Source organism: Dromiciops gliroides, chromosome 5, assembly GCF_019393635.1.
Source record: "Dromiciops gliroides isolate mDroGli1 chromosome 5, mDroGli1.pri, whole genome shotgun sequence".
Lineage (NCBI taxonomy): Eukaryota > Metazoa > Chordata > Mammalia > Microbiotheria > Microbiotheriidae > Dromiciops > Dromiciops gliroides.
Window position 1 is genome coordinate 225,252,233 of NC_057865.1, and position 27,613 is coordinate 225,279,845.

At 45.8% G+C, this 27,613-nt stretch overlaps 2 protein-coding genes across 4 annotated transcripts; one reads left to right on the plus strand and one right to left on the minus strand.

The window, feature by feature from the left end:
- Positions 1-3,542: 3,542 nt before the first annotated feature.
- IL23A (interleukin 23 subunit alpha) lies at positions 3,543-7,273 on the plus strand. The gene is made up of 5 exons (XM_043968604.1): positions 3,543-3,646; positions 4,635-5,204; positions 6,460-6,561; positions 6,675-6,821; positions 6,928-7,273. The coding sequence occupies exons 2-5, from the start codon at positions 5,040-5,042 to the stop codon at positions 7,081-7,083; spliced, it is 570 nt and encodes a 189-aa protein (XP_043824539.1). The 5' UTR covers positions 3,543-3,646; positions 4,635-5,039; the 3' UTR covers positions 7,084-7,273.
- Positions 7,274-7,943: 670 nt separating this feature from the next.
- Positions 7,944-27,421, minus strand: STAT2 (signal transducer and activator of transcription 2). 3 transcript variants are annotated; one of them, XM_043967310.1, is made up of 24 exons: positions 27,267-27,421; positions 18,793-19,081; positions 18,451-18,601; positions 18,165-18,263; positions 17,876-17,968; positions 17,687-17,765; positions 17,238-17,323; positions 16,845-16,993; positions 15,882-16,034; positions 15,655-15,747; positions 14,611-14,670; positions 14,444-14,464; positions 14,030-14,123; positions 13,589-13,636; positions 13,428-13,511; positions 13,219-13,317; positions 12,968-13,103; positions 12,384-12,439; positions 12,194-12,288; positions 11,748-11,809; positions 11,173-11,355; positions 10,872-10,929; positions 9,193-9,353; positions 7,944-8,965 (listed from the first exon to the last, which is right to left on the minus strand). In XM_043967310.1, exons 2-24 carry the CDS (start codon positions 18,921-18,923, stop codon positions 8,817-8,819), a joined length of 2,340 nt encoding a protein of 779 aa, XP_043823245.1. In that variant the 5' UTR covers positions 18,924-19,081; positions 27,267-27,421; the 3' UTR covers positions 7,944-8,816. The 3 variants fall into 3 exon arrangements, with proteins under 3 accessions (XP_043823245.1, XP_043823244.1, XP_043823246.1); XM_043967309.1 differs by having other exon boundaries at positions 11,670-11,809; XM_043967311.1 differs by lacking the exon at positions 11,173-11,355 and having other exon boundaries at positions 11,670-11,809.
- Positions 27,422-27,613: the final 192 nt, after the last annotated feature.

Below are 27,613 nucleotides of genomic sequence, written 5' to 3' on the forward strand. Positions count from 1 at the left end.
AAAAAAGGAAAAAGAAAGGAATTGGACTACATCGGCAGTTTTTAACCTGGAGGCCCGCAAACTTAAAAACATTTTTTTTCTTAATAGTATTTTATTTTTTCAATCGCACGTCGTTTTCAACATTTTTGTAAGATTTGAGTTCCAAGTTTTTCTCTCCCCCCACAAGACAGCAAGGAGTCTGATATAGGTTATATATGTACAATTAAAAACATTTTTAAAAAAACTATTTGAATAGGATTAGTTTCCTTTATAATCATGTGTTTTATTCATTTAAAAACATGATTTTGAGGAGTTTCACCGATTGACATTCTCCCTGTCCTCGAATGCTCCCCTTCCTTAGTTCTGACTACTGATCTCCCTTGCTTCCTTTAAATCCCAACTAAAATCAATCCCACCTTCTACAGAAATCCTACCTCAACCCCTCTTAATTCTAGTGCCTTCCCTCTGTTAATTATTTCCTATTTATCCTGTATATAGTTTATTTTGTATATTTGCATGTTTTCCCCCATTACTTTGTAAGCACCTTGAGGGCAGGGACAGTCCTTTGCTTTTTTTTTTTTATTCCCTGAGCCTAGCATAGTGTCTGGCACTTTGTAGAAGCCTAATAAATGTTAGTTGAATAATAGATTGTCAAAATCGATTGGCACAGACAAAAAGTTAACCTCTGGACTAGATTTTGCCTAGGGTTCCTTTCAGGTCCACATTTAATGATCCTGTGACTGAGTCCTCAGCCTCATTGGGTCCTATACATACTGTCTTTCTTATTCCCCCTATATTCCAGTGCATACTAGGAGAATAAAACCCTATGACTTACTGCTCTTTGACCCCTTGACCCCAAAACTTCGTTGGCATTTTCTGTGGTGTCCAGAGACTTGAAAGAAAAAAAAGAAGTGGGAACCAAACGGCAGCCCAACCCAAGTGACTGCATCCTCCACATCTCCTTCCTAAGACACTGCTTTCCTGGAAGGAGCAGTCTGACTGCTCCTTCCCCAAAGGCCTTGGGAACATTCCCAGGGGACAGTGTTATGCAGCTGGGAAAACTCCCTCATCCTCAGGAGCTCCCAGGAGATATAGAATTGGGCTTCTTCCCTTCAGAAGGACATGGGCTAGGGCAGCTAGATGGCGAAGTGGATAAAGCACTGGCCCTGGATTCAGGAGTACCTGAGTTCAAATCCGGCCTCAGACACTTAACACTTACTAGCTGTGTGACCCTGGGCAAGTCACTTAACCCCAATTGCCTCACCAAAAACATTTTTTTAAAAATAAAAAAAAAAAAGGACACAGGCTGAGATGTTCTATCACCCCCTTTAATTTAAATAGTACAGTATGATTGAAGGGGAACTCCACAGAATACCTCTTACAGAAAGGTTCCAGATAAATAAAGCCCCAAAGTGCACCCCTATGTTATTATTATAATGACAAGTACCAAAGTGTTATTTATTATTGCTGTTATTTTTCATTTAAGTACTTTTTTAATATAAAATATTTCCATATTAGTCATTTTGTATAAGAAAACTCTAATAAAAGAAAAAATGAAAGTGAAAAGTAGCATGCTTCAGTCTGTGTTCAATATCAATTCTTTCTTTGGAGGTATCATTAGTTCTTTGGGATTGTCTTGGATTATTGTATTGCTAAGAATAGCTAAACAGTTCATAGTTCTTCATCCAACAGTATTGTTGTTAGTGTGGTTCTGGTTCTGTTCACTATGCCTCACTCTGTTCATATAAGTTTTACTGTTGTTATTAAAGAACACACAGAGACACAGATGAAAAGAGACATCTATACACACAGGGGTCCAGACTGAAACTGTCCTCTCCCTAGCTATTGTGATCTGAAGATAGACTGCATCATGGAGTGGATTTAAAATTTAGACTTCAAAGAAGGGTTTGGGATTGGAAAGGTCCCCAAACTGAGAGAAAACACCTTGATTTAGAATGTCAGGCAATAGTCAATAAACATGAAGTGTCTCCCATCTACTAGGCACTTCGTTAATACAAAGAAAAGGCAAAAGACAGTTCCTGCCCTCAAGGAGCACAATCTAAAGAATGTCCCCCAAACTCTGAAATGCCAAGGTCCCTCTGCCTCTTCCCAGGGGTTGCATACAGCTACAACTCTCCCAACAATGCTCCCGAGTGCTCCTTAACTAGGTTAAAATGTAACTGGGAAATATTTCCCTAAATAAAAACACAAGAAAACATTACATTTTAAAAACTAAGTCAGTATGTGGCCAGGGAGATCCTCAGGTAAGATTATTGTTCCCCCTCCCCCTCTCTATTTGTTTTTTATTTTTGTTTTTTGCAGGGCAATGGGGGTTAAGTGACTTGCCCAGGGTCACACAGCTAGTAAGTATCAAGTGCCTGAGGCCGGATTTGAATCCCTCCCCTCTCTATTTCAATTTGACACCACTGCTCTGGAGGATTCTAGACCGGTCAGAGATACCTGCCCCCACACCCCACCCCAATTTTGAGACTCTGTGTAATGAAGTTTCAAATTAAGGAAGACTAAGATTCTCAGAATTAAAGGGACAACTCCTCCCACCCTTAACCAGAATAGGTCCTGAAATGAGAGAGATTATTCTAATAGACATACTTTAGCCTCATCTCTAGATGAAGGAAGGGTCGGCCGGATGAGGAGCCTTGGGACTGAGTTGGAAAGGCCAGATGAGGGGTGTCCTGATGATTTGCATAATGGTCAAGGCCTAGTTGACGTCAGGGGACCCTGGCAGCTCCAGGGTGGGCGGAGTCCCGGGAGAAGCTCTTGCTTTAGAATAGTCCCACAGCTGCCCCAAGGATCCTGCTTCCTATCCTGTTCCCACAGTACCAGGAAGTGAAACCAGGCTGCCGAGCCTTGTGCTTTTCGATTCATCCTGATGCCTGCCATTCCAAGGCACCCCTCATCCCACCCCGCCCCCAGGGCTAGACTTCAGCATCCCACTTCCGGGGGGCTTATAGGCCATAGCTCCTAGAGCTGGAAGTGGGAAGGAAAAGCAGGGGCATTTTATAGCAGAGGAAAAAGCTCCCCTAGAAGGAAGAGAAAGGCCTTTTCTCATCTCTCTAAAACTGATCTGCCCTGTGCAGTTGAGAATTAAGTCCCACCCGAGACATGGCTGGATCACAGAGTCACCTTGCTTGGATTAGCTCTAACTCTATCACCCTACAATCTTTTTCTTACTTCTCAGGGGAGGGAAGGGAAGGGGAAACCCCAAATCCCAGTCCTCTGATGATAAGAGTCAGCCTTTTGGGGAGGCCCTGAGGGCCATCAGATCATCCCCTACATCCCTGGTGGTCAACCATTGCCTCATTTCATGACGTCCAGAGCTGTTCTGGGCCCTCCAGACTCTTGGCATTGCCTGGGTGTGTAGCCGGAGGGGCTGGGGCAGCCCCAGCTTCCCACCACTCTCCACCCTCCACCACCACACCCAATCTTGCACTCTCTGTTGCTTTACTTTATGTTGCATCATGGTAGGTGATGAAATCAATAGTCAGGCGGCTTTAACACAAGGATCCAACTAGCTACAGGGTCATAGTGCACAGGGTATGGATCTCTATAGATGCTTGGCAGGGGGGAGGGTGTCAGGGTGATGGCTCTATGACACTCCTGTTGCTGTCAAGGGCTCAGATGTACCTGGAACTAGATGGAACACAAGGTGAGTAGCATCTCCTGGCAGGAGAGAGGATCCTCCCCAGACTAAAGAGAAGAAGAAAAAGTAAGGGAATAGCTTTATATAGGGCCTACTGTGTGCCAGGCACTAGGCTGAGCAGTTTTTTACAAATACCATCTCACTTCATCAGTCAGACTCAAATGCAGTTCAGAAGTCAGGAAGGGGTGGATAGGTCTGAGGTTCTCCATCGACCAACCAGAGGCACTATCAGGAAACCTCTTTAAGTCCCCACATGCCTTAGTCCCTGGTCTACCAGGGGTCAGAAGGCTAGGAAAAAGTATTTCCACATTCTGACACCTCAGCGCAATCAGCATTCCTTCTGAACCTCACAGAAACTATGGTATCTACTGTAGAGCTCAGGAAGAGAATGTCTTTAATTACCCATACTCCTCTAGGGAAAAACAAACAAGGGGCAGCTAGGTGGCTGGATGGATAAAGCATTAGCCCTGGAGTCAGGAGGACCTGAGTTCAAATTCAGCCTCAGATACCTACTAGGCTGTACAACCCTGGGCAAGTCACTTAATCCTGATTACCTCCAAAATAAAAGAAAATAAAATAAGGTATATAACAACAAGGTATATAAAAATCAATCAGCAAGTATTTATAAGAAAGAAAATAAGACAGAGTTAACCTGGGGAACTGTCTGGGAACTCTGAGGTGAGAAGATGGAAGACTAATTAGTCCCATCTTAGATAGGGAACCCAGGAATGTCTGGTTCCTGCTTCAAACAAAGGCACAAACTAGGAGTTGGACCTGCATTCCAAATTGAGCTATCTGCTTTGGGGGTTGGGGTGGTGGCGGTGGATGCTTCTCCATCTTGGTTTCCGTTGGGACATAGGGAGTGAAGTCATTATGTTTTGAGAGCCTTAACTTTGAGGGCTAAAGAGAACAGAGAAAAGCCAACAAGGGGGAAGGGCTGTGGCCAAGATTTGCTTCAATGGGACAACCCTTGTTTTCTTCCCTTTCCACAAAGGCTTCGATTCCTGGAGAGCTTTACAAGTCCCATTCCTAGTCTTTAGCCACAGGAACCACATGACTTACTTCCCCTGGAACTAGGGCTAGATACCTGGGCTCCCCAAGAAGGTGGGTGTGTGTATGTCTGTGTGAGAAAGACTGGAGGGAAATCCCACCTGCTGTGAGTCACCTGCCTAGCATAAAGGGCGGTACAGAGTGAAGAGCTTAAAAAGACACAAGCAGCAACCCAAAGAGAGAGAGAGAGAGAGAGAGAGAGAGAGAGAGAGAGAGAGAGAGAGAGAGAGAGAGAGCCTGAGAATTAACAAGGAAAGCAAAGAATAAGACAGGAAGCAGAACGGGTCACACAGACCAGTACCAGAGAGAGGCTGTGCACTATATAGAGAAAGCTGCAGAACCAACGGAGATGAAGTCTGGGCTCAGGATGCTGCTGCTGCTTCTGCTGCTGCTGTGGACTGCTGAAGGCCGGGCAGTGCTTGGTGGAAGGAGCATTGCCTGGGATCGGTGCCAGGAACTGTCTCAGAACGTTACTGCCTTGGCATGGGGCATTGACCGGCAGACGGGAAATCTGGTAAGGAGCTCCCTTCCTGGTATGAGGTATAGGGTGATAACCAGGCCCCAGGGCAGGAGGGTAGTCAAGGAGAGGTGGAAAGGTATGGCCTGAAGCCTGCCTGCATTTACCCAATAGGCTGGGGATCTATTTTAACTCTGCAAACATCTAAGCACTCACCATACGCAAAGGTGAGTGAGCTAGTCTATAAGGCACACAGATTCACAGACAAAAAAATAACTCCTTTCTCCCACCCCCCAAAATCCTGCCACCACCCCCCAAAAAGACCCCAAATCAATACATTGTCCTTTTTTTTTTTTTTGGTTAGGGCAATAAGGGTTAAGTGACTTGCCCAGGGTCACACAGCTAGTAAGTATCAAGTGTCTGAGGCTGGGTTTGAACTGAGTCCAGGGCAGGTGCTTTATCCACTGCGACACCTAGCTGCCCAAGACCCCAAATCAAACAAAAAAACAGCTCCGGCCCTTAAGGAGCCTAACAGTTGTGGGGAAACTTTATGGCATTGTTTGAACCTAGCCCTATGTGGCTGAGAAATCAGACCTGTTGCTTAGAGACCAGATTTGTTTATGTTTAATTCAGAACCTAGATTGCCGCTGTCCAGAAACCCTGTCAGAGCCTAAGATTGATGCAAAGAATGTGAGGAATTAACTCTGGCTACACATCTCAAGCAACGTGTGTGTGTGTGTGTGTGTGTGTGTGTGTGTGTGTGTATTGGATTTTTTTGGCTGGGCAATGAGGGTTAAATGACTTGCCCAGGGTCACACAGCTAGTATCAAGTGTTTGAGGCCAGATTTGAACTCAGGTCCTCCTGAATCCACTTTGCCACCTAGCTGCCCCCTCAACCTGGCAAGTGCCTCTTTGCTGGCCAGTCAGCTACTGTCTCCTTGTTCCTTTGTTTAAATTCTATGTAATGTGTAACTTACAGCCACTTGGAAGGAGTGAACCATCCCCCCTTTTTTTTGGCTCTCCTTCTCTGCCCGATGACTTAATAAACTTTTCTAAATTATTTCAGTTCTAGGTTTTGTTCTCTGCCACATCACAGTTTACTAGGAGATTATGTTAGCTATCTAAAGGATGATGCAAGGTGGGAAAGAAAGAGAGCTGGTTGGTAACTGTGAATCAGTAAAGTGGAATCAGAGAAGGTAGGTCTCAAGGAAACCTTGAAGAGAAGAGGAGCTAGGTAGATAGGTTCTGGAATGGGAAGGACCAGCTGCATTCAAAACTTTCTGTCTTGCTTCCCACCTACCCCCAACTCCAGGAGCTGCTGAGAGAGGAAGGCACTGGAGAGGTTGTGGATCATGTGCCCCACATCCAGTGTGGTGATGGCTGTGATTATCAGAGTCTCAGTGACAATAGCCAGGTACTTGGGACATGATCCATTGAGGAATGGAGGGGAGCGTGAAGTGGGCTGGAGAGTCAGGGTGAGTGAAGAAGTCCCTATTATCCCCCTTCTTCTTCCCTCCCTTTATTTAGCTCTGCTTGCAAAAGATACATCGAGGCTTAATCTTTTATGGTCACTTGCTGAACTCGGAAATTTTCACCGGGGAACCTTCTCTACTCCAGGATGGTCCTGTGGGGCAACTCCATTCCTCGCTGCTGGGCCTCAGCCAGCTCCTACAGGTATGGGGATGGAGCCTGGGTCCAGGGCTGTGGATTCAGAGCAAACTGTACATAGAAGCTGGGGGGGGCTGAGATTCCAGGGTCATGTTTCTCTGTCTCCCAACAGCCCAACGACCGAGCCTGGAAGAAACAGCAGGTTCCTAGCCCCAGCAAGCTATGGCAGCGCCTCCTCCTTCGCCCCAAGATCTTACAAAGACTTAGAGCCTTTGCTGCCCTTGCTGCTCGAGTTTTCAGCCATGGGGCAGCTACTCTGAGCCCCTAGGGGACAGACTAATACTACCTGGAGAGCTAACATGGCCATCACTACATGCAAGAAACCAAGTAATGCTGAGTTGCATGCTTCAAGTGCTGAGAGAGCACTGTGAATGTCAACAACTTACCAACACTGACAATAGTCTGAATGGCTGGGCCAACAGATATTTATTTAGGGAAAATCAAAGTATTTATCCTCACAGAAGAGTTGTGGGGGAGCTATTTATGATATTTATGCTAAAGTATGAATTTTCTTCAATAAAATCTTTTTATATACAAATTGAATCTGACTTCTGGGGTGTAAGGGCTAATGACAGAAAGATGGAGGATAAATAGAAAATAGTAGGTCCCTCCAAATCACACTCCCAGATTTTAAGTGGGTAGGGAGGAACAAAGTAATCATTAGGTCTTTCAGGCTTCAAGATAAATTTTATCATTCTTCTTAGTAGCATCACCAAGTAGATGCTAACAGGATGTAGATCAAACTGAAAAGAATAGGTGGGGCTCCTTTAATGTGAATTCTGCAATTGGTTTAGTGATTGAAAAATCACTGAATGAAAGGAGCCAGAATCATTAACGGAATGAATATTAAGAGTTAGCTTGGAACCTACAGGGGGTTCCAGGGACATGACGGTAATTTCCCCTAAAAACCAACGGGATTCTCCCTTAAAGGACACTGAGGCCCCCACTGAAGGGGATTTTATCACCCCAGGGAAGCTGAAATCTTGGGGAATAAGGGAAAAGTTAGCAAGTGCTTTCTTCCCTCTGTTTCACTGTTTTTCCCAGCTCTTTCCTCCCCCTCCTCAGCCCAGTGCTTCCCTCCTTCTCCCTCTTATCCAGGGATGGGAAAGAAGAAAAAAGACAAGATGGTTGTTAGAGAACATAGTTTATTATATTGACTTTTACTCCTGTCCAGTTATACTGGGTGACCATTGTAATGCCAGGAGCTGCTTGGCCCCAACACTATTTGTTATTGAAGCTCTGGGCCGCAGGGGACAGAAGCAGCCAGCTGCCCATCTGGAAGTAGTTTCAACTATCAAAGTGCACATGTGAGACTTTGCCAGGGATAACAAGGGGAAAGGAAGGACAGGAAAACAGCACAGGAAGAGCACAGAACAGAGGCAGGAGGTTTGGGGTTGGGGTCGCATAGCTGCATGACCCTGGATAAGTCAGTACCTGTTTGTTTCTTTTCTTTGTTTCTTTCTTTTTTTTTTTAGTGAGGCAATTGGGGTTAAGTGACTTGCCCAGGGTCACACAGCTAGCAAGTGTCAAGTGTCTGAGGCTAGATTTGAACTCAGGTCTTCCTGAATCCAGAACCAGTGCTCTATCCACTGTGCCACCTAGCTGCCCCCTCAGTCCCTGTTTGTATTTCTTCCCAGGGTGGATTCTGGCAACGAGAAAAGTGCTTTGTAAACTTCAAATGATGAGAGAACACCAAGTTAGCACTGGGTCTCTCCACTCTCCCCTCACTCTAGGAGAGAGCCTCGCCAAGTAAAATGAGGCAGGCACTGCTTTACCTCACAAAGAAATACTGGGTACGCAGGACTTCACAAAGTACAAGGGGAGAAAGGAGACAACCTGACATGGGGCACGGGGGAACAGGAAGCTGTGAAGGTCTGTTTCTTCCTTTTCCTAATTCCACCTCCCGCCCCCCCAAACAAACAAATGCCAGCAGGCTCTTGATCTCCACCAAAGAGCGATATCATGATGGGGGGAGAAGGAAAAGAGGGAGAAACTGAATTCCTAGTAACTAGGGAAATCAAAAGTCGAGGTGCCATCCATGAAGAAGTGGCTCACAGAGGAGGGGGCTTCATCTCCAGAGGACAGGATGGGTAACACGGGGTCATCTCTCAGCAGGATATCATCCTGGGTCAGCCCGTCGTTTTTCAGAGCTAGGTAGTGCAGAAGGGTGAATCAAGTCAAAGGCTCTTCACCAGCAGGGAAATACTACCAAGGCTGAAAGGGTCACACTCTGGATGGAGAGGAATTTACTGTCCAAATGAACCCTCAGCAGATTGGCTGTCTCAGTCCAGGGACAAAACCTCCTGCTCTTTCACCAACAGGCTACATTCTAGTTAGATTTTTTGGCAGCCTTAGCTCACGGGCAGCTCTCACTCACCTTCGATATCATTCACATTCAGAGTTAGCAGGTCCTCCCCTAGGCTCTGCAGGTCCAAGGGAAGCTCAGGCTCCTGCTCCCACTCTAGAGGTGGCTCCAGATTCAAGTCCAGCACTTCCGGCTGCTGAGACTGAACTGGTGATTGCATCTCCTCAACCTGCCTAAAGACACACACATGAAGAAAGAGTACTGTCAATGCACGTGCACTTATTAAATGTTTATCCTATGCTAGGCATTGTTTAAAGTGCAGGAGATGCAAAGAAAAAGGGAAAAAAAAGGCAGTCCCAGCCTTCAAGAAGTTCTAAGAGGTACGTAAAATCAGCAAATAGAAGATAAATCCAAAGTAGTGAGCAGGTAGCCTTCAAGAAAAAGACATCTGTAGTTGTAAGGGCCAGGAGAGCTTTCCTGGGGGAGCTGGGGCCTAAGTTGAGTCTTTTTTTTTTTTTTTTGGGTGAGGCAATTGGGGTTAAGTGACTTGCCCAAGGTCACACAGCTTTTTTTGTTTGTTTTTTGTTTTGTTTTTGTTTTTTTGCAGGGCAATGGGGGTTAAGTGACTTTCCCAGGGTCACACAGCTAGTAAGTGTCAAGTGTCTGAGGCCAGATTTAAACTCAGGTACTCCTGAATTCAGGGCCGGTGCTTTATCCACTGCGCCACCTAGCTGCCCCGTTGAGTCTTGAAGGAGTTGAAGGCTGAGGAAAACATTCCTCAGTATGTATGACTCAGTAAGTATTCCTCAGTATGGGGGACAGACACAATCATATGGAGAACAGCAAGTAAAGCAGTGTGTCTGGACCACAGAGTGTTGAAAGACTGGAAAGCAAGGAAAAGGCTAAGTTGTAAAGAGCTTTAAATAGCAAACAGAGGAGCTTCTATTTGCTCTTAGAGGCAATAGGGAACCACTGGGAGTTACTGAGGAGGTGAAAATCACTCTGGTGACAGTGTGGGGGGCAAGTGTGAGGGAGGAGAGGCTCGAGGCAGGGAGACCAAGCAGAATGCTTCTGTGACAGTCCAGACCAAGGTAAGAAAGGCCTGGATGAGGCTAGTACTTGTAAGAGTAAAGATAAAGGGATGATGCCTTTAAGAGATTTGTAGGGAACAGTATGAAGAATAGGGAAGAAGTATAGGCTTGAATTTTTCTCATCCCAAAGATTTCCAGATAGTTCAGTGTTAGAAAAGGAAAGAAGGTTAACAGATAAGGGAGAATAGAGGAGCAAATGAAGAGCAAGAAGACTAGGAAGAAAGAAGAAATATCTGAGGGAGTTGGAAAAACTAAAGAGACTAAAATCAGTTTGTAAATCAGTAAGACAGTAGGCTAAGAAGACTATCACAGTCTCAGTTTATCTTTCACTTAAAAGTGCTGGGTTGGGGGCAGCTAGGTGGCGCAGTGGATAAAGCACTGGACCTGGATTCAGGAGGTCCAGAGTTCAAATCTGACCTCAGACACTTGACACTTACTAGCTGTGTGACCCTGGGCAAGTCACTTAATCCTCATTGCCCCGCCCCCCCCCAAAGTGCTGGGTTACCAAACTAGCTCTATATACAATTCCACATTCTAGCAAATTTACAAGTGAAACCATTGATTTCAAAACCATTAAATAGTGTTAAACTCTTATCTGCTATATTAGTTGAAATGACACAGCTTGACATTGACCGGTGAAGAACAGAGGTCACAGCTCACCTGTTGGACACAACAATGAGTTCCCGTCTTAAGTATTTTCTGTGTTTCGTAAGGTCGACTGTGGTAGGAAGAGATATCATGCGTGTGTGATTAGAAGGGAAGAATGATTGAGAAGGTTAAAGAATACAAATAGGAGCCCCAGGCCCCCTCCTTCTGCCTTCCACCCCATATCGCCCAGTCTGGTCAGTAACTGGATGACTCTGCTCAACTCACTCAACCCCCTTCCTCCTGATCCACCACAGTATTCCCATCAAAGAGAGGCTGCGGTTGGGTTATACAACCTAAGATTCCAGGGCTCTACCTTTCTCTCGGTAATAGGGTCCGAAAGCTTCATCTCTAGGTATACCAGGGTAAAGGAAGCACAGCGGGTTTTCAGGTACGTTCTCATCTGCCAGTAACTGGTAGTTCCGGATGATCTCTGTAATCGGGACTAGCTGCAGAATCTCTTTAGTATATGGCTCTACTGACTGGAGGGTCACCTTGTCTGGGATGGAGGGTGGGCAGGGAGAGAAGGCGGCAGAAGGGATAGGATGGTAAGGGATAAGGAGCAGAAGTCTGTCTCTTCTACTCTAGGGCTCTGGCTATTCTCCCACTCCTCAATCCCAGTGAAATGGCCAGGGTAGCTAGGTGGCGCAGTGGATAGAGCACTGGCCCTGAGTTCAAACCTGGCCTCAGACACTTGATACTTACTAGCTGTGTGACCCTGGGCAAGTCACTTAACCCCAACTGCCTCACCAAGAAAACCAAAACCAAACAAAACAAAACCCCAAAGATGGGAGGCATGTCTTTCAGTCTTACCATCATCCTGATGTTCTACCCATGAACAGGTGATGCCCCCCTCTAGTGAGGTCTCACTGAATCGCAGCAAAAAGGTACCTGGCAGCTTCTTCTTCAACAACCGCAGTGCCTGGGCGCGGGTCACAAAGCCCTTAATGTGCCTGTAACATGGAAGGGGAGAGCTGTCCCACAAGCCCCTTTCTTTCCTGCCTCGAAGCAGCAGCACAAGGTAAAAGAAGGCTGGTCTGAGAGTGAGAAGAGGCCCAGGGACAAATCAACTCCTTTAGCCTCTCTAAGCCTATTCCCTATCTATAAACCAAGGGGAACTACATTCTTATGTCACAGCACAGCTCTGGGGCTCAAATGAGACAACGTCTGCAAAGAGCTTCCTAAGCGGTAAAGGGACTTTGAGAGGGCAGTCATTACCGTATCTTCTCTAGTCTGTAGTTGCAGAACCCGCTGTGCCCACAAGGTGGAGCCCTACTCCGCCCTCAGGAAAGCCAAGAAGGCGATCGGCAGGCAGGGCCAGAGCATCCTTATCCTACCCATCTTTCCAGATGTCCTTCAGGTGGCTGTGCACCAGGTCCAGGATCTTGTCCAACCACATCCAGAAAGGCAGCTTCCCAGGAGGGCTGTCTTGCTAAAGGAGAGGCATGGAAGGGGAAATGGCTCAGAGAAAGTGGAAGGACCCTGAAGAATGGGGGGCGGGTCCTGCTGTCAAAGAGCATGCATTACCTTGGAGAAGGCGGCCCAGGACAAGGACAACTGGGTCTCTTTCTTATGCTCTTGCCCTGAAGGACAGAAGGACACAGGGGCTCAAACAGAGGGCCAGCTGGAACGTTGGGTTCAGTTATGGGACCGGACAGAGGGAAGTGGGACAGTGCTGCAGGGGCAAGGGGATGGCAAGTGGAGAACACGCCGCACAAAACCCACTGAAATACTGGGCAACTGGAACAGAAAAGACTTGGGCAAAGGGCCTTCTGATTATGCCCAAGTATCTGAAGGGGTATTCTGTCCTGCTTGGCCCCTGAGGGCAGAACCAGGAATAGCAGGCAGAAGGTGGAAAGGACGGAATGGAACAGGGCCGGCAGACCTGGCCGGCGGGCCATCGTGGGGAGTCTTCAAGCCGAAAGCTGTACAGCCACTCGTCCGGAATACAAGGGTACAAGTCGGACTACACAATCTCTGTTGCCCCTAAGATTCTACGGCTGGGGTGGGGGGAGCACAGGACAGGGACAGAAGGTGAAAGGGACTAGACTGGGAACAGAGGGAGCCGAAGAAGAAGGGAAATGCACTGAGGGTATGGAAGCCATCTGTACCAAACAGCTTTTTCTTCAACATGTTAAGCTGCTCTTGGTCAAGGCCTCGGCCTGTACAGGAAGAGAACTGCCAACTGAGGGCTGGGCCCAACACCCTCCACGGGGCCTTGGGGGGACTGGAAAAGAACTGCTGGTTCTAGAGACAAGACGGGAAGGAGAGCCCAGGTCAGGGGCGCCCGAGGCACCCTCCCCCCAACCCCTGCCACAATTCTCACTCAGGCCTGCCCCAAGCCTCCCTCCCCGCCCCTCACCTGGGGATCAGAGCTGAGCAGATTAAACCAGAGTATGGAGGCCCAAGCCATGGGAAGCTGGTTCATGTTGGAGATGATCACCACTGGAAGACTGTTGGTCTAGAAGGAGGCAGTGGGGGCAGGGGGAGGTCGGGGAGCTAGCAGGAGGCCAGGGCTGGCTGCTCCACCCTTCCCTCCTCTCCTCTTCCCCTCCTCCCACCCTCCTTTACCTTCAACTCTAGCTCCAGCCCCTGATAGGAGTATTTGACAGTGAAGTTAATGATGTGAAGTTCCTCAGTCACGATGAGCAGCCCCTAAGGAGCCAAGTTCAAGGTCAGCGGGGGTTCCCAAGGTGTCCCTCCGCTTCCCTCCCACTCTGCCCGGACCTCACCTCGCTGCAGCCCTTCCCAGAGCCACATGCCTTCTGCTCCTTCAGTGTCTGTGAATGATGGAAAGGGAAGAGGAGGGCAAGGGGTTACAAGAGGGTCCCCATATACCTGGAATATACATAGCGCTTTAGGGTTTGCAAAGAACTTTATAAACATTATTATCTCAGCTGATCCTCACAGCAAACCTAAGAAATTATCATTATTATTATCCCATTTTACAGAGGAAGAAACAGTTTCAGAGAAGTTAAGTGACTCACCTAAGGTCACCGGACTTGTAAGGATCTGAAGCGGGATTGAAACCCATCTTTTCTGGTTCTTTGTCCAGCACTCTGACCACTACACCACGCTGCCATGTCTTTCCAGGCTACTGCCCCGCCCCCAAATTTCTCCCCTTCACCCATGTCAAAGAGATGACTTAACTCTAGGGTTCTGGTTCTACCCACCAGGCAGCGGAAATCCCAGATCAAGCCTTGGCTCTTTCCCTTCTCCGGTGTCAAAGTTTTCTTTTCTGAGGTCAGGAGGTTGAACATTCGGAAGCTACTCCAGTTGAAACAATAACAAAACCAACTGCATCAATGACTAACGTTTCTGTGGCTCCTTTTTTCAGATTTACAAAAGCTTTCCTCACAATAACCTAAGCCGAAAGATCACACAGCAACAAAGACACAGCCGAACTTGCCTCTGGGCTCCTATTTCTGAAGTAAAGATCCAGGAGGCAGGGGACGTAGAGGAAATGACAAGTGGCCAGGATCTGGCCAAAGCCCAGCCCCCCTCCAGAGTCTCGGAATAGGAGACAAAATGATTATTCTCTTTTGTCCTTGTCACAGCCCCTCCACCACGAGTCCCCAGGTGCTTACCCTTTTATTTGGGGAGTATTCCTGTGAAACAAGACAAAAGAGTTAATGGGACAGCCCCTAGAACTGGAAGCCTCTTCTTGGGAAGAGACCATCCTCCTTCCAGTGCCCGGATCCCCTCCCCTCCCTCCTCTAAGTATCCTCCACCCCAGCCCTGCTCCCCGACTCACTGGTCGATGGAGACGTGCACAGTCAGGGGCTCGTTGGCATCCTGCAGCCTCACCAAGAGCCTGCAGGAGGAAAGGAGAAGGCTGCTCAGCCTTGGCCTCTGGGCCCGGCCTGATGCTTGAAGGGTCCCAGGGGACTTTGAAGAGAAAGTGGCAAGGAAGGAATTACTCTGGATTGGAATGCTAGCGTTCCTCTTCCCTACCTGTGTTACCTAGAACAAACGCTTACTATCTGGGTCAAGGCCTTCTCCTTCTCCTCACTTGTAAAACAAGGGCGTTTAACTAGGCATCCAGCTCTATATTTATGATCCCAGTCTGTGCTCTGCTCACTATTCCCTATGCCTGCAATGGGCTTCCTATCTCAGCCCCACCTCCACCTATTAAGAGGCAGGCCCTCCTCAGACGCCACCTTCCCAACCATGCCTTCCTTCATCCGCCCAGCTGAAAATCATCTCTCCCTTCTCAAACATCTCACAGTGCTCCATCTGGACCTTTCCTCTTCACTCATCCAAGCCTCCCCTTATTTTTGGGAATTGATCCTTCTCCCCTTTTAGATTACAAATTCTTTGAGGGAAGGACCCATGTCATCACATCTATACATATTCTCAGCATCTAGAACAAACTTTGTGGATAATGGTCTCTGTTAAAGTAAAAGTGAGAGGAAAGAAACGAGGGAGATGAGGAAGGGGGGGAGAGGGGGAGAGAGAGAGAGAGAGAGAAAGAGAGAGAGAGAAAGAGAGAGAGAGGAGAGAGAGAGAATAGAAACTTCTCTTTAGGGGCAGCTAGGTGGTGCAGTGGATAAAACACAGGCCCTGGATTCAGGAAGACCTGAGTTCAAATTCAGACTCAGACACTTGACACTTACTAGCTGTGTGACCCTGGGCAAGTCACTTAACCCCAATTGCCTCACCAAAAAAAAAAAAAAAAAGAAACTTCTCTTTAATCGCCAAGTAAGACATCCATTCAACACAAGGGAAAGAGGATTATGTGTGAGGTGGGAGTAAGAGGGAGTCCTAAATTGGGAGAGATTGTCACCATGATACCGACCGTGTCTGGACAGAAAACTTGTTCCCAGTCTTGAGGACAAGAGGTCGTTTGATAGGCAGAAGCATCTGAGGCTGCGATTCCACTATAAAGGCACTGAGGAGGGAAGCAAGAGAACTGTTGAATGTATGATACAGACCGGCTCCCGAGCCTCCTAACGCCCAAGTTTTCCCCACTCTTCCTTCCCACAGCTCTTTTTCTCCAGGACTGGGTGTCTTCCATGGTGGTACCTGTGGAGCAGATGTTGTAGCAATTCTGTGACCCCCTCTAAAGGCAGCTTGGTTTTGAAGGGATCATTCTCATAGCTTATTAGGTTGCTCAAATCCTCAAATTCCTTCAACTGTTGCTTTAGCTGGAACAGTATCTTTGCCCCAGCTGTGAACCTGGTAAGGGAGATGGAGAAAGAGAATGGGTGAGATGACAAGACTCAGGGGAAGCCTACCTCACCCCATCCCTAACTAGCTCTCTTTCAATCACCCTGAAGATCTAAAAATAAGACTGGTCAGAGGAAAAGCAACCAGGCTGTGGCTAAATCTATTTCGCCCAATTGAAAAGGGTAGGTGCTGGCGACACTGAGGGCTGAGTTCAGAGGATGTGAAGAAGTCATTTCCCTAAATGAGAAATACCAATAAGCAACTTCTGAAAAACGGTTCAGACCCTCCGATAATCAGAGAAGTGCCCATCCAAGTAGCTCTGAGCTACCCAGTGATGCCCATGAAATTAGCAAGCAGTTAAAAAGAGCAAAATAGCAAAATTCAGCATTGTGAATCCCTGCAGGCTTTTTGAAAAGAATCACAGCAATTAAAGGGTTATAACAATGTTGGCTTCAGGGGTGTGTGTGTGACTATGACTATGCCCCAAGGATGTTATTGAAGGATCTTTTCCCATTTTATGCCAAAAACAAAACAAAAACCTCATAGTTGCTTTATGCTCAAGCTAGTAAACCCCGCCCTCCCCGCCCAAACCCAAGTCCTAGAATCAGTCATGGAGAAGGGATTCACAAATTCTGTTGTTGAAGTGTATGGAGCACTCATGTACTGTGAAAAAGGACAAACTCTGAACCACAGAAAAGAAAACCCAAGCCTAGACTGGGTGAGCTGCAGGCAGGGGCTAAGCTGAGTCACTTCTGGAAGGTGGGGCTGCCAAGTGCCAGTCACTGGAAGCCTCTAGAGAGGCAGCAAAGGCTGCCTTACCAGCTCTCTAACTGATCCAAGGCTTGGTACAATGGGGCCCCGATGCAGGCTTTGCGCTGCTGCTCTTTCCACTCCTCTAGCTCCTGCAGTAGCAGCTTAATCAGTGTGCCGCAGTGACCCAGCAGCGTTCGAGAGGTATCCAACGCCTCCTGGAAGCCCAGAAGTGTGTGAGTCTTCCCCTCGGCTGATACCCACCATCCATCCTGCCTCCCTTTACAGCCTGCTCGGGTTACAGCACCACACTATACATAGTCCAAGAAGCCAGGGCCAAGGCGTTCAGGCAGCATTCTGCTTCCCCCACCAAGTATCTCCCTCTGGGCTGGCTCCCCCGGCTCTGCCAGGCTCACCCTCCTAGCTTCCACAACACCTACTCCCTCCACTTCCACTTCCCACCTTCCTTTTTCTGTCCAGCTCATTGAGTGTTTCCTGCAGGAGTTGTTGCTGTTTGGCCTGGGTAGAGTTCATGGCAGAAGTCCTTCCTGGACAGCAGAGGCAAGAAGCAGGGATCAGAACCAAGGTTCAGATACCTGCGTTTCTTCCCTGACTTGCCCTAATCTTGGGAGAGGGGCTGATGTCCCAGTAAGTTAGGCAAAGTATCAGGTATTAGAGGTCTTGGAGGAATAGTGAGGGAAGACCAGCCAAAAGACATCCCACCATCATCTCACAGGCCCTCTCCTTCAGCATGCTCTGCCCAGGCAATTCCCTGGGTAGCCATCACTGACATTTCAATCTATCACTAGGTGATTCCCCAAGGCCTCATCCTTCCTATACTCCCTCCATCCCCCTCAGCAACCTCCAAGCAAATGCCCCAAATCCTCAGAATCACTCAGCCTGAACTGTACCTGAGGAGTTCTGTGTCTTGTACCGAAAACAGAAGACATCCTGTAGGTCACTCAGGTGGTAAACATCCTTAACCAGTTTCTGCAGAGAGATGGGAGGGATGAGCAATGCTGAGATGAGGAAGGAAAGGTAGGGACTGATGTGGTAGATTGGTGGGGATCCCTGCCCACCCCTCTTCTGGCCCCTACTACCTGCATCATATCCTTCAATTCCTGGATCCGAGACTCAATCTCCTGTTGCTGGCTCGTCTCCATGGGTACCTCAGGACCTGCATCTACATGGTTCTGAAAGAAGGGGCTATGAGTATATCTGGCCACAGACCCAGTGTCTGTAGTCCTGTGACTACCCTAGCGTGGCTGAGGGACACGTGATATATATGCTCTCCATGGACAATATGAAAGGCCTTCCTAGTCTCCCCACCCCATCCCACTCTCTCCTCACCCAACACAGGTCTACTACAACCAAGAGAACTTTCCTTACCTGCTGGGTCCTCTGAGCCTGGTTCAGGATATTTTTTTCCTCTAGCAGCAGATTATAAATTAGCCCAGCCAGTTGGGTGGGATTATCCTGGTACAAAGCCTAAATGGGGATGAGGGGCATACAATGACTCCTTCATAGCCACCCTTAGTGCCTCCTGCTCCAGATGCTCGGCTTGTCCCCTAGTGCCATCCTTCAGTGTTTCCTAAAGCCCAAACCTAGACCCTACCCCTTGCTCTTTCCTGTTCTATGCCCCCTCCAACCCTTTCACCCCACCCACATTCAGGACCTGAATATCCCGGCAGAACTTTCTTAAGTTATGCTGTAGCAGCAGGTCAGAATCCTGACTATAGCCACTGGATTGAGAGCGCAGTTGGTCCAGGAGATGATGGAAGAGCAAGTAAGCATGAGACATATCAGGGCTCATGACCGCTTGGTACCTAGGCAGCCGAGACAGCGAAGAAGGTTAGAATCTTTGGAGGGCTCCCAATCTAGGGGCCCCTGAGCATGGGGATTTTTTCTGCTGTGTTAAGGCTTCCCTCTCACCATTCATGGCCCATGTGCCTCAAGATCTGGGAGCCCTGGGAGCCCTGGGAGCCCTGGGAGCAGAGGGACCACTCATGAACCTCACCAGTTTTGGTCCTCAATCCAAAAAGCTAGGTGTTTCCGTACATCCATGGGCAAGAGACTGTTTGAATAAAGCTCATGTAGCCGTTCTTGGAATGGCCTGTCCAGCCCCTGCAGAATCTCCCACATGGCCATCCAGGGCTAGACACTATATTCCACAGCAAGAAGAAGAGGATCCAACTGTGAGTTTTTCCAGGTAGGGTAGGGCCAGGCACACTGCAAATTTTTATGGTTCAGATGGGTCTGACTCAAATGCAGCAGAACAGTAAGGTCTCTTCTGGCCACGTATATTCCTGTGACAGAAATAATAATAATAATAATAATAATAATCCACATTTACCTAGCATTTATGGTTTACAGGATTCTTTTTTCATATATATATGTATATGTATATGTATATGTATATGTATATGTATATGTATATATAAAGTATTTTATTATTTTCCAGTTACATACAAGGATAGTTTTCAATATTTGTTTTCACAGGATTTTTAGTTCCAAAATTTTTTTCTCCCACCCTCCCTTCCCTCCCACCCCCACAAGACGGAAAGCAGTCTGATATAAGTTGTATATGTACATTCACAATAAGCATATTTCTACAAGAATTCTTTCTTCTTAACAACCCCGAGTGGTAGATAGTGAGAGAATTCCCATTTTATTTTATTTTATTTAAACCACAAAAGTATTTTATTATTTTCCATTTACAAGTAAAGATTGTTTTCAACATATGTTTTCACAGGATTTTTAGTTCCAAATTTTTCTCTCTCTCTCCCTTCCCTCCCCCCTCCCCAAGACAGCAAGAAATCTGATATAGGTTATATCTGTACAATCACATTAAACAATTTCAGGGGCAGCTAGGTGGCGCAGTGGGAAAAAACACCGGCCCTGGATTCAGAAGGACCTGAGTTCAAATCTGGCCACAGACACTTGACACTTACTAGCTGTGTGACCCTGGGCAAGTCACTTAACCCTCATTGCCCCACAAAACCACAAAAACAAAAAACACCAACAAAAAAATCATTAAACATATTTCTGCATTTGTCACGTTGAGAAAGAAGGATCAGAACAAAAAGGAAAAACCTCAAAGAAAACCCCAAAACACCAAAAGTAGAAACAGCATGGTTCAATCTACATTCAGAATCCACGGTTCTTTTATTTTCTGGATGTGGAGAACATTTTCTTCTGAAGAGGTTTTGGTTTTTGGTTTTTGTTTTGTGAGGGTTGCCCAGGGTCACACAGCGAAGTGTCAAGTATCTGACGCCACATTTGAACTCAGGTCCTCCTGAATCCAGGGCCAGTGCTCTATCCACTGCGTCACCTAGCTGCCCCAGTACCAAATAGTTTTGATGACTTCTGCTTTATAGTATAGCTTTAGATTTGCCTACCTTCCTGCGCACTTTTTTGTTAGTTCCCTTGATATTCTTGATCTTTTGCTCTTCCAGATGAATTTTGTTATTAAAAAGACCCCTCAATGGCTAAACAAACTCTGGTATATGATGGCAATGGAATATTATTATGCTATAAGAAATGACAAGCAGGATGATTTCAGAAAGGCCTGGAAAGTCATGTATGAAATGATGTATAGTGAAGTGAGCAGAACCAAGAGAAGATTGTGCACAGAGACAGCAATATTGTTTGATGAAGAACTGTGAATAACAACTATTTTCAACAATACAATGATCTAAGACAATCCCAAAGGACTATCAAGGAAACATACAAAGAAAGAACTGATATTGATGAAACAGATTGAAACATGCTATTTTTCAATTTCATTTTGTTCCTTGTAATCAAGTTTTCTTGCACAAAATGACAAATATGGTAATGTTTTACATAATCATACCTGTATAACCCATATCTGATTGTTTGCAGCCTCAGGGAGGGAGATGGGGAGGGAGGGAAAGAGGGGTAAAAATTGGAACCCAAAACCATAAATAAAAAAATGTTTATTAGGGGCAGCTAGATGGCGCAGTGGATAGAGCACTGGCCCTGGAGTCAGGAGTAGCTGAGTTCAAATCCAGCCTCAGACATTTAACACTTACTAGCTGTGTGACCCTGGGCAAGTCACTTAACCCCAATTGCCTCACTAAAAAAAAAATTTTTTAAATGTTTATTAAAGAAAATAAAAGCAAGATTTTTTGTCTTTTTTTTTTTTCAGGGCAATAAGGGTTAAGTGACTTGCCCAGGGTCACACAGCTAGTTAAGTGTCAAGTGCCTGAGGTTGGATTTGAACTTAGGTCCTCCTGAATCCAAGGCCAGTGCTTTGTCCACTGTGCCACCTAGCTGCCCCCTAAAAGCAAGATTTAACAAAAACCAAACAAATAAAACACCTTCTCTAAACCAAACTTCAAACACAGGCTCTTGTTTTATAACATGTGTAACTCCAGTATGTAACATCAGAGAGAAAGGAGCTCAGTTCACTTTGTCACGCTTCAGTGACACCTGTTTGCAGTAGTTGGCCAGAGGGCTAGGGTGCAGCCTTCTGAATTACTTCAATATATGCTGTACACAGTGCCTGATCTGGGAGTTAAAGTGTGCTACGTGATCTGGAGTGTGCCATTTAATATGCTCTTCCTGAGTCTTATCTCCCTGAGTGCTCGATGTCGGACATATATCCCAGGGGATGCCCATCAATTAGGGAATGGCTGAACAAGTGGTATTTGAACATAGTGTAGTACTATTGTGCTGTAAGAAATTATAAGCAGATGTATTTCAGAAAAACCTGGAAAGACTTACATGAATTGATGCTGAGTGAAATGAGCAGAACCAAGAGAACACTGTACACAGTACCAACAACACTGTGTGCTGATCAACTGCGATAGACTTAACTCTTAGCAATACAATGATCCAAGACTATGTCAAAAGACTTATGATGGAAAATGCTCTCCACATTCAGAAAAAGAACTATGGATTTGAATGCAGATAAAAGCATACTATTTCCACCTTTATTTTTGCTTTTTTGATGTTGTTTATTTTTTCTTGTGTTTTTCCCCCTTTTGTTCTGTTTCTTCTGTTACATGACTAATGTGGAAATATGTTTAATATGATTGTAATGTATAACCTATATCAGATTGCTTGCTGGCTTTGGGAAGGGGTAGGGAAGGGAAGGCTGGAGAAAAATTTGGAACTCAAAAATATCTTTACATGGAATTGGAAATTTTAAAAAAAAAAATCAAATTAGGGAGGGGCAGCTAGGTGGTGCAGTGGACAGAGCACGGGCCCTGGAGTCAGGAGGCCCTGAGTTCAAATCCAGCCTCAGACATTTGACACTTACTAGCTGTGTGACCCTGGGCAAGTCACTTAAACCCAATTGCCTCACCAAAAAAAAGAAAAAGAAAAGAAAAGAAAAAAAATCAAATTAAGGGGCAGCTAGGTGGCGCAGTGGATAAAGCACTGGCCCTGGATTCAGGAGGATCTGAATTCAAATCAGGCCTCAGACACTTGACACTTACTAGCTGTGTGACACTGGGCAAGTCACTTAACCCCAATTGCCTCACTAAAAAAAAAAAAAAAAATGGGTATGGGGGCAGCTAGGTGGCGCAGTGTGGATAGAGCACCAGCCCTGAAGTCAGGAGGACCTGAGTTCAAATCTGGCCTCAGACACTTAACACTTACTGGCTGTGTGACCCTGGGCAAGTCACTTAACCCCAAATGCCTCTCACACACACACACACACACACACAAAAGAAAAAAGAAAAAGAAAAAAAAATGGGTATAGAATCTGCCCTCAATTAGTTTATAATGTCATGTAAACTTCCCCTGAGAGCTTCCTCCTGTGTTTCTCTTATAACGTCTGTATATTGAAGGTGGCAAAGAGGAAGTGTAGGGCTGAGAAGCCTTATGGGATTAGAGTAAATGTCATGAAAGAGGTCACAGAAGATCTGTAACAGAATCACTTTTAGAAGGAACAAAACAATGATTGGTGACACTTTCTCCCTGGGGCACTCTACGCAGCAGTCTGTAATACTGGGGTGGTCTCTGGAACAACACTTTGATTGGGGACCCTCAGAAAAGGCCCAACCCAATCAAGGAGGCTGAGGTTACCAGCAGCCCAGCCTTGGCTCCTTTTTTCTCCAGGAGCAAAGTGAGAAGCCAAAGAGTGACACTGATGGGGAATACAAGAAAAAGATTCAAAAAATATCAAGAGAAGAAGCTTCCATAAAAGCCTGGTGTAAACTCATAAACCAGAAAGGATCCTAAAAGGCAGAAGGAAGAAACTGAAAGGTTATGGGGGAGAAGGGTCAAAAGAAGAGGAGAAACTAACAAATAAATAGAAAGAGAGACATTTAATTAAATTCAAACAACTCAGGATAGGACAGGTAAAAGGGAAGGAATTTGGGAGCTAGGTGGCGAAGTGGATAAAGCACTGGCCCTGGATTCAGGAGTACCTGAGTTCAAATTCGGCCTCAGACACTTGACACTTACTAGCTGTGTGACCCTGGGCAAGTCACTTAGCCCCCATTGCCCCGCAAAAAAAAAAAGAAAAGAAAAAGGGGGGGGGAATAGTCAGTGGTAAAATGACTAGTATCAAAATAGTACAAGAAAGGAAAAGTAATCAAAAAGTAATCATTAAAAGAGAAAAGGGATAAAAATAAACTAAAGATAAGTAAATGGAGGAAAACATTACTGACCCTAAACATGACAGGATTAAGCAATCCAATGAAACAAAAGAAAAATAAACATGATAAGACAAAATTCAATAACTTGTACATACAAGAAGCACATTAAAAAAAATCCATTTCACCACACAGCTGCCTGACATCTATATACCAGAATGAAACACCAATGCATATTTGAAAAATATTAAAAAAAATATTGTTAAAACAAAATTTGGAGGAAAATGGATAGAGTATCTTTCACAACTATGGTTAGAGGGGAAATTATTAAACAAGGTAAAAAGACAATCACTAAAGATGAAAAATAATTTTGATTACGTGAAATTGAAAGACTTTTGCATAAATAAAATCAACACAGCTAGGATAAGATGGGAAACTATTGCTTGGGGGGAAAAATGTTTGCATGACACAGAACCATGAAGACTATACACAAAGACTAAAACGTAGAAAGACAATTTAAAAAACTGAATGCTCTGTAATTAGAATGACCAAGCTTGGCCTATGAAAGGAACTGAGAAAACAGAAACCTGTCCCATTATTGAGGTGCTATGGTGCTAGAATATTGTAGTTTCTGGTGGCAGGCTTTGCTGAACTATTTTTTTTCCATATAAATATTTTATTATTTTCCAGTTACATTTAAAGTTATTTATTTATTTTGGTGAGGCAATGTGGGTTAAGTGACTTGCCCAGGGTCACACAGCTAGTCAGCTAGTAAGTGTCAAGTGTCTCAGGCCAGAGTTGAACTCAGGTACTCCTGAATCCAGGGCCAGTGCTTTATCCACTGTGCCACCTAGCTGCCCTTCCAGTTACATTTAGAGATAGTTTTCAACATTTTTTTTTTTTTTTTAGCGAGGCAATTGGGGTTAAGTGACTTGCCCAGGGTCACACAGCTAGTAAGTGTTAAGTGTCTGAGGCCGGATTTTTACTCAGGTACTCCTGACTCCAGGGCCGGTGCTCTATCCACTGTGCCACCTAGCTGCCCCCTGACATTTGTTTTTATAAGATTTCTAGTTTCAAATTTATCTCCCTCCTTCCCCTCCCTCCCCCCCTCCCCAAGACAGCAAGTAATCTGATATAGGTTATATATGTACAATCACATTAAATATATTTATTCATTAGTCATGTTATGAGAAGAGAATCAGAGCAAAAAGGAAAAACCTCAAAAAAGAAAAACAACAAAAAACAATAGAAATAGTATGGTTTGATCTGCATCTAGATTCCACAGAGGTTTTTTTTCTGGATTTGGAGAGCATTTTCCATCATGTTCTTTGGAACTATCTTGGACCATTGTATTGCTGAGAAGAATAAAATCTATCCCAGTTGATCAACACATAATGTTGTTGATACTGTGTACAATGTTCTCCTAGTTTTGCTCATCTCACTCATCATCAGTGTTGAACTATTTTTAAAAAAATTTTTTGTGTGTGTGGGACTATGGGGGTTAAGTGACTTGCCCAGGGTCACACAGCTAGTGAATGTCAAGTGTCTGAAGCCGGATTTGAACTCAGGTACTCCTGAATCCAGGGCCAGTGCTTCATCCACTGCACCACCTAGCTACCACCTAGCTGCGCCCCCCCCCCCTAATTTTTTTTTTGCAAGGCACTGGGGGTTAAGTGACTTGCCCAGGGTCACACAGCTAGTAAGTGTCAAGTGTCTGAGGCAGAATTTGAACTCAGGTACTCCTGAATCCAGGGCCCCTGCTTTATCCACGGTGCCACCTAGCCACCCCTCCCCCAACTATTTTTAATCTTGTTTATAAGGCAGTGGATAAAGCATTGGCCCTGGATTCAGGAGGACCTGAGTTCAAATCTTGCCTAAGACACTTGACACATACTAGCTGTGTGATCCTGGGCACACACTGCCCATTGGGCAAGTCACTTAACCCTCATTGCCCCACAAAAACAAACAAACAACAACAACAACAAAAATCTTGGTCATAAGGGGAGTTCAATTGGTAGTTGAAGGGAAAGGTATGTGATGTAAAGACAAAGAGGAAGTAGAACACAAGAATTTATTTACCTAAAAGATCAGTCAGGTGCAATGGGAATAACTGGCTGAAGACCAGGAGCCTGGAAATATTCAGTCTCTTCCTATGTACCAACCCACATATATTTACATGTAATTACATGAACACACATATACATGCATCACACATGGCATGTATATGCATAATATATACATGTATATACATAAAACACAAGCACACAAGTACACGTGCGTCTACATGCACTGTGTAGATGTTTGAAGCTCCTATATATATTATATATAGGTATAAATACCCATACAAGTACATATATGTGTACATATGGCTAGATATATTTGTATTATTACATATTTATATATAATATATACTTACATATATTAATATAAATATATATTTCTCCCTATGTAGTAAATGATCTCTAGGGCAGTTCTTTTCTTTCTTTCTTTCTTTTTTTTGCAGGGCAATGAGGGTAAAGTGACTTGCCCAGGGTCACACAGCTAGTGTCAACTGCCTGAGGTCGGCTTTGAACTCAGGTCCTCCTGAATCCAGGGCCGGTGCTCTATCCACTGCCGCCACCTAGCTGCCACCTAGCTGCCCCCTAGAGTAGGTCTTCTTAAACTTTTTCCATTCCTGATCTCTTTTCGACAGAGAAATTTTTACTCGACCCCGGGTATACAGGTATATAAAATAGGTATACATAACTTTCACTGTTGCCAAAATTTTTACGACCCCCACATTCAGTTAGGAAAGGGGTCACAAGCTGATCAAGAAATTTGTGAAAATACTGAACGGGGGCAGCTAGGTGGCGCGGAGGATGGAGCACCGGCCCTGGAGTCAGGAGTACCTGAGTTTGAATCCAGCTTCAGACACTTAACACTTACTAGCTGTGTGACCTTGGGCAAGTCACTTAACCCCAATTGCCTCACACAAAAAAAAAAAAAGAAAGAAAAAAATACTGAACGACCCCGATTTTATAGATTAAATCCTAAACTGAACTGAGTGGAATCCAACCCAGGTATTGGAAGAAAGTTGACAGTGCATTCCCAGATTGCTATTTGAGCTACCTAAGTCAAAGCTTGTCAAAGTCCCTGCTCCAGCGGCAGGAGCTTATGCTGAGCCTGCTCTCGGAATGCCTACCAACATTTATTGAGCACTTCCTACGTGCAAAGTGCCGGGGACTTTTGTTTAACTACTTCTCTTTCTTCAGTAAAGAGAGAAAAAAATTATCTGCAATTAAAAAGCCTCATGTGGGGGAGGAGTGGGGAGAGAAGAGGTACAACTTTCTACAGCTGTGTTTAATTAACCGTGAGGACCAGAGACCGCAAATTGAGTCACACCCAGAATGGATCACCTGGATGTCTGGCTCTATAAAGAGCGACAACTTCCCCCCCCCCCAATTAATAAATTATATACGTTCTCTTTTTTTTCGTGAGTTCACTGCCTTTTCTATACTTTTTCTTTTTTTAAAGCACCCTCCTCCACCACCTGGTGAGTTTTAGGTAAGAAAGGTCTCAGAATAGGCAGACTAAGGAAAATAGGATGCAAACATTGCAATATCATAGGGAAAGGGATGGGGTGGGGAGATGGGGGAAGGCCTGGAGAGGGTGTTTAAATTAGAATAAAGAAAAAAAATTAGAATAAAGGGGCATGGGATGGGGGTCAGGGGACAGAGACGCGAGGGGGTCGTGAGGGAGTAGGGGCTCCTGGAGAGGGGAGTTGGCCGGTTATGCATACAAGTTCAGAGGCCCTGCGTAAGCCCGGGACGCCTGCGCTCTCACATGGGGCTCCTGGAAATCCGCCCGCTGCTGAGAACCTACGACCGCATGCCCAGCTCTATAGGACCCACGCTTCGCCTTCAAAGGAGGCTCCCCGCCCTCTTACCTGGCGAGGACCGCTCTACCCGGCTCGCAGCTCCAGGAGCCCAGCTCTCACCTCCACGCTTGACCACAAACACTGAAAGCCCCTCCTCTCACTACAAGGCTCCTCCCGCTGCCCGGCTATTCCGAGTTCCGTACACCCCTCCCTCCGGACGCACGCGCAGTTCTAGGCACTCTCGGGGAGCTCGGCTGACTCTTCCTAGGCTTCCGCAAGACACCGAGCCCCGTCGCTCCTGAAAGGGTGGAGCGTAAAGGGAAAGCCTCGCCCCCCACCTACAATAATTGGACGGAAGGTCCGAGCAAACACCGCCTTTCTTTCCGCGGCGGGAGGGGGTCCGCTAGAAGAATAAC

Bases quoted from the DNA above. Each gene is read 5' to 3' on its own strand.
- IL23A (XM_043968604.1), top strand. From the start codon at position 5,040: ATGAAGTCTGGGCTCAGGATGCTGCTGCTGCTTCTGCTGCTGCTGTGG. The intron at 6,562-6,674 runs GTACTTGGGACA...CCCTTTATTTAG, and splicing joins GTCTCAGTGACAATAGCCAG to CTCTGCTTGCAAAAGATACA. The intron at 6,822-6,927 runs GTATGGGGATGG...GTCTCCCAACAG, and splicing joins GCCTCAGCCAGCTCCTACAG to CCCAACGACCGAGCCTGGAA.
- STAT2 (XM_043967309.1), bottom strand. From the start codon at position 18,923: ATGGCCATGTGGGAGATTCTGCAGGGGCTGGACAGGCCATTCCAAGAA. The intron at 17,969-18,164 runs GTAAGGAAAGTT...CCCTTCTTTCAG, and splicing joins AGGCTCAGAGGACCCAGCAG to AACCATGTAGATGCAGGTCC. The intron at 13,512-13,588 runs GTGAGGTCCGGG...TTGGCTCCTTAG, and splicing joins CTGGGAAGGGCTGCAGCGAG to GGGCTGCTCATCGTGACTGA.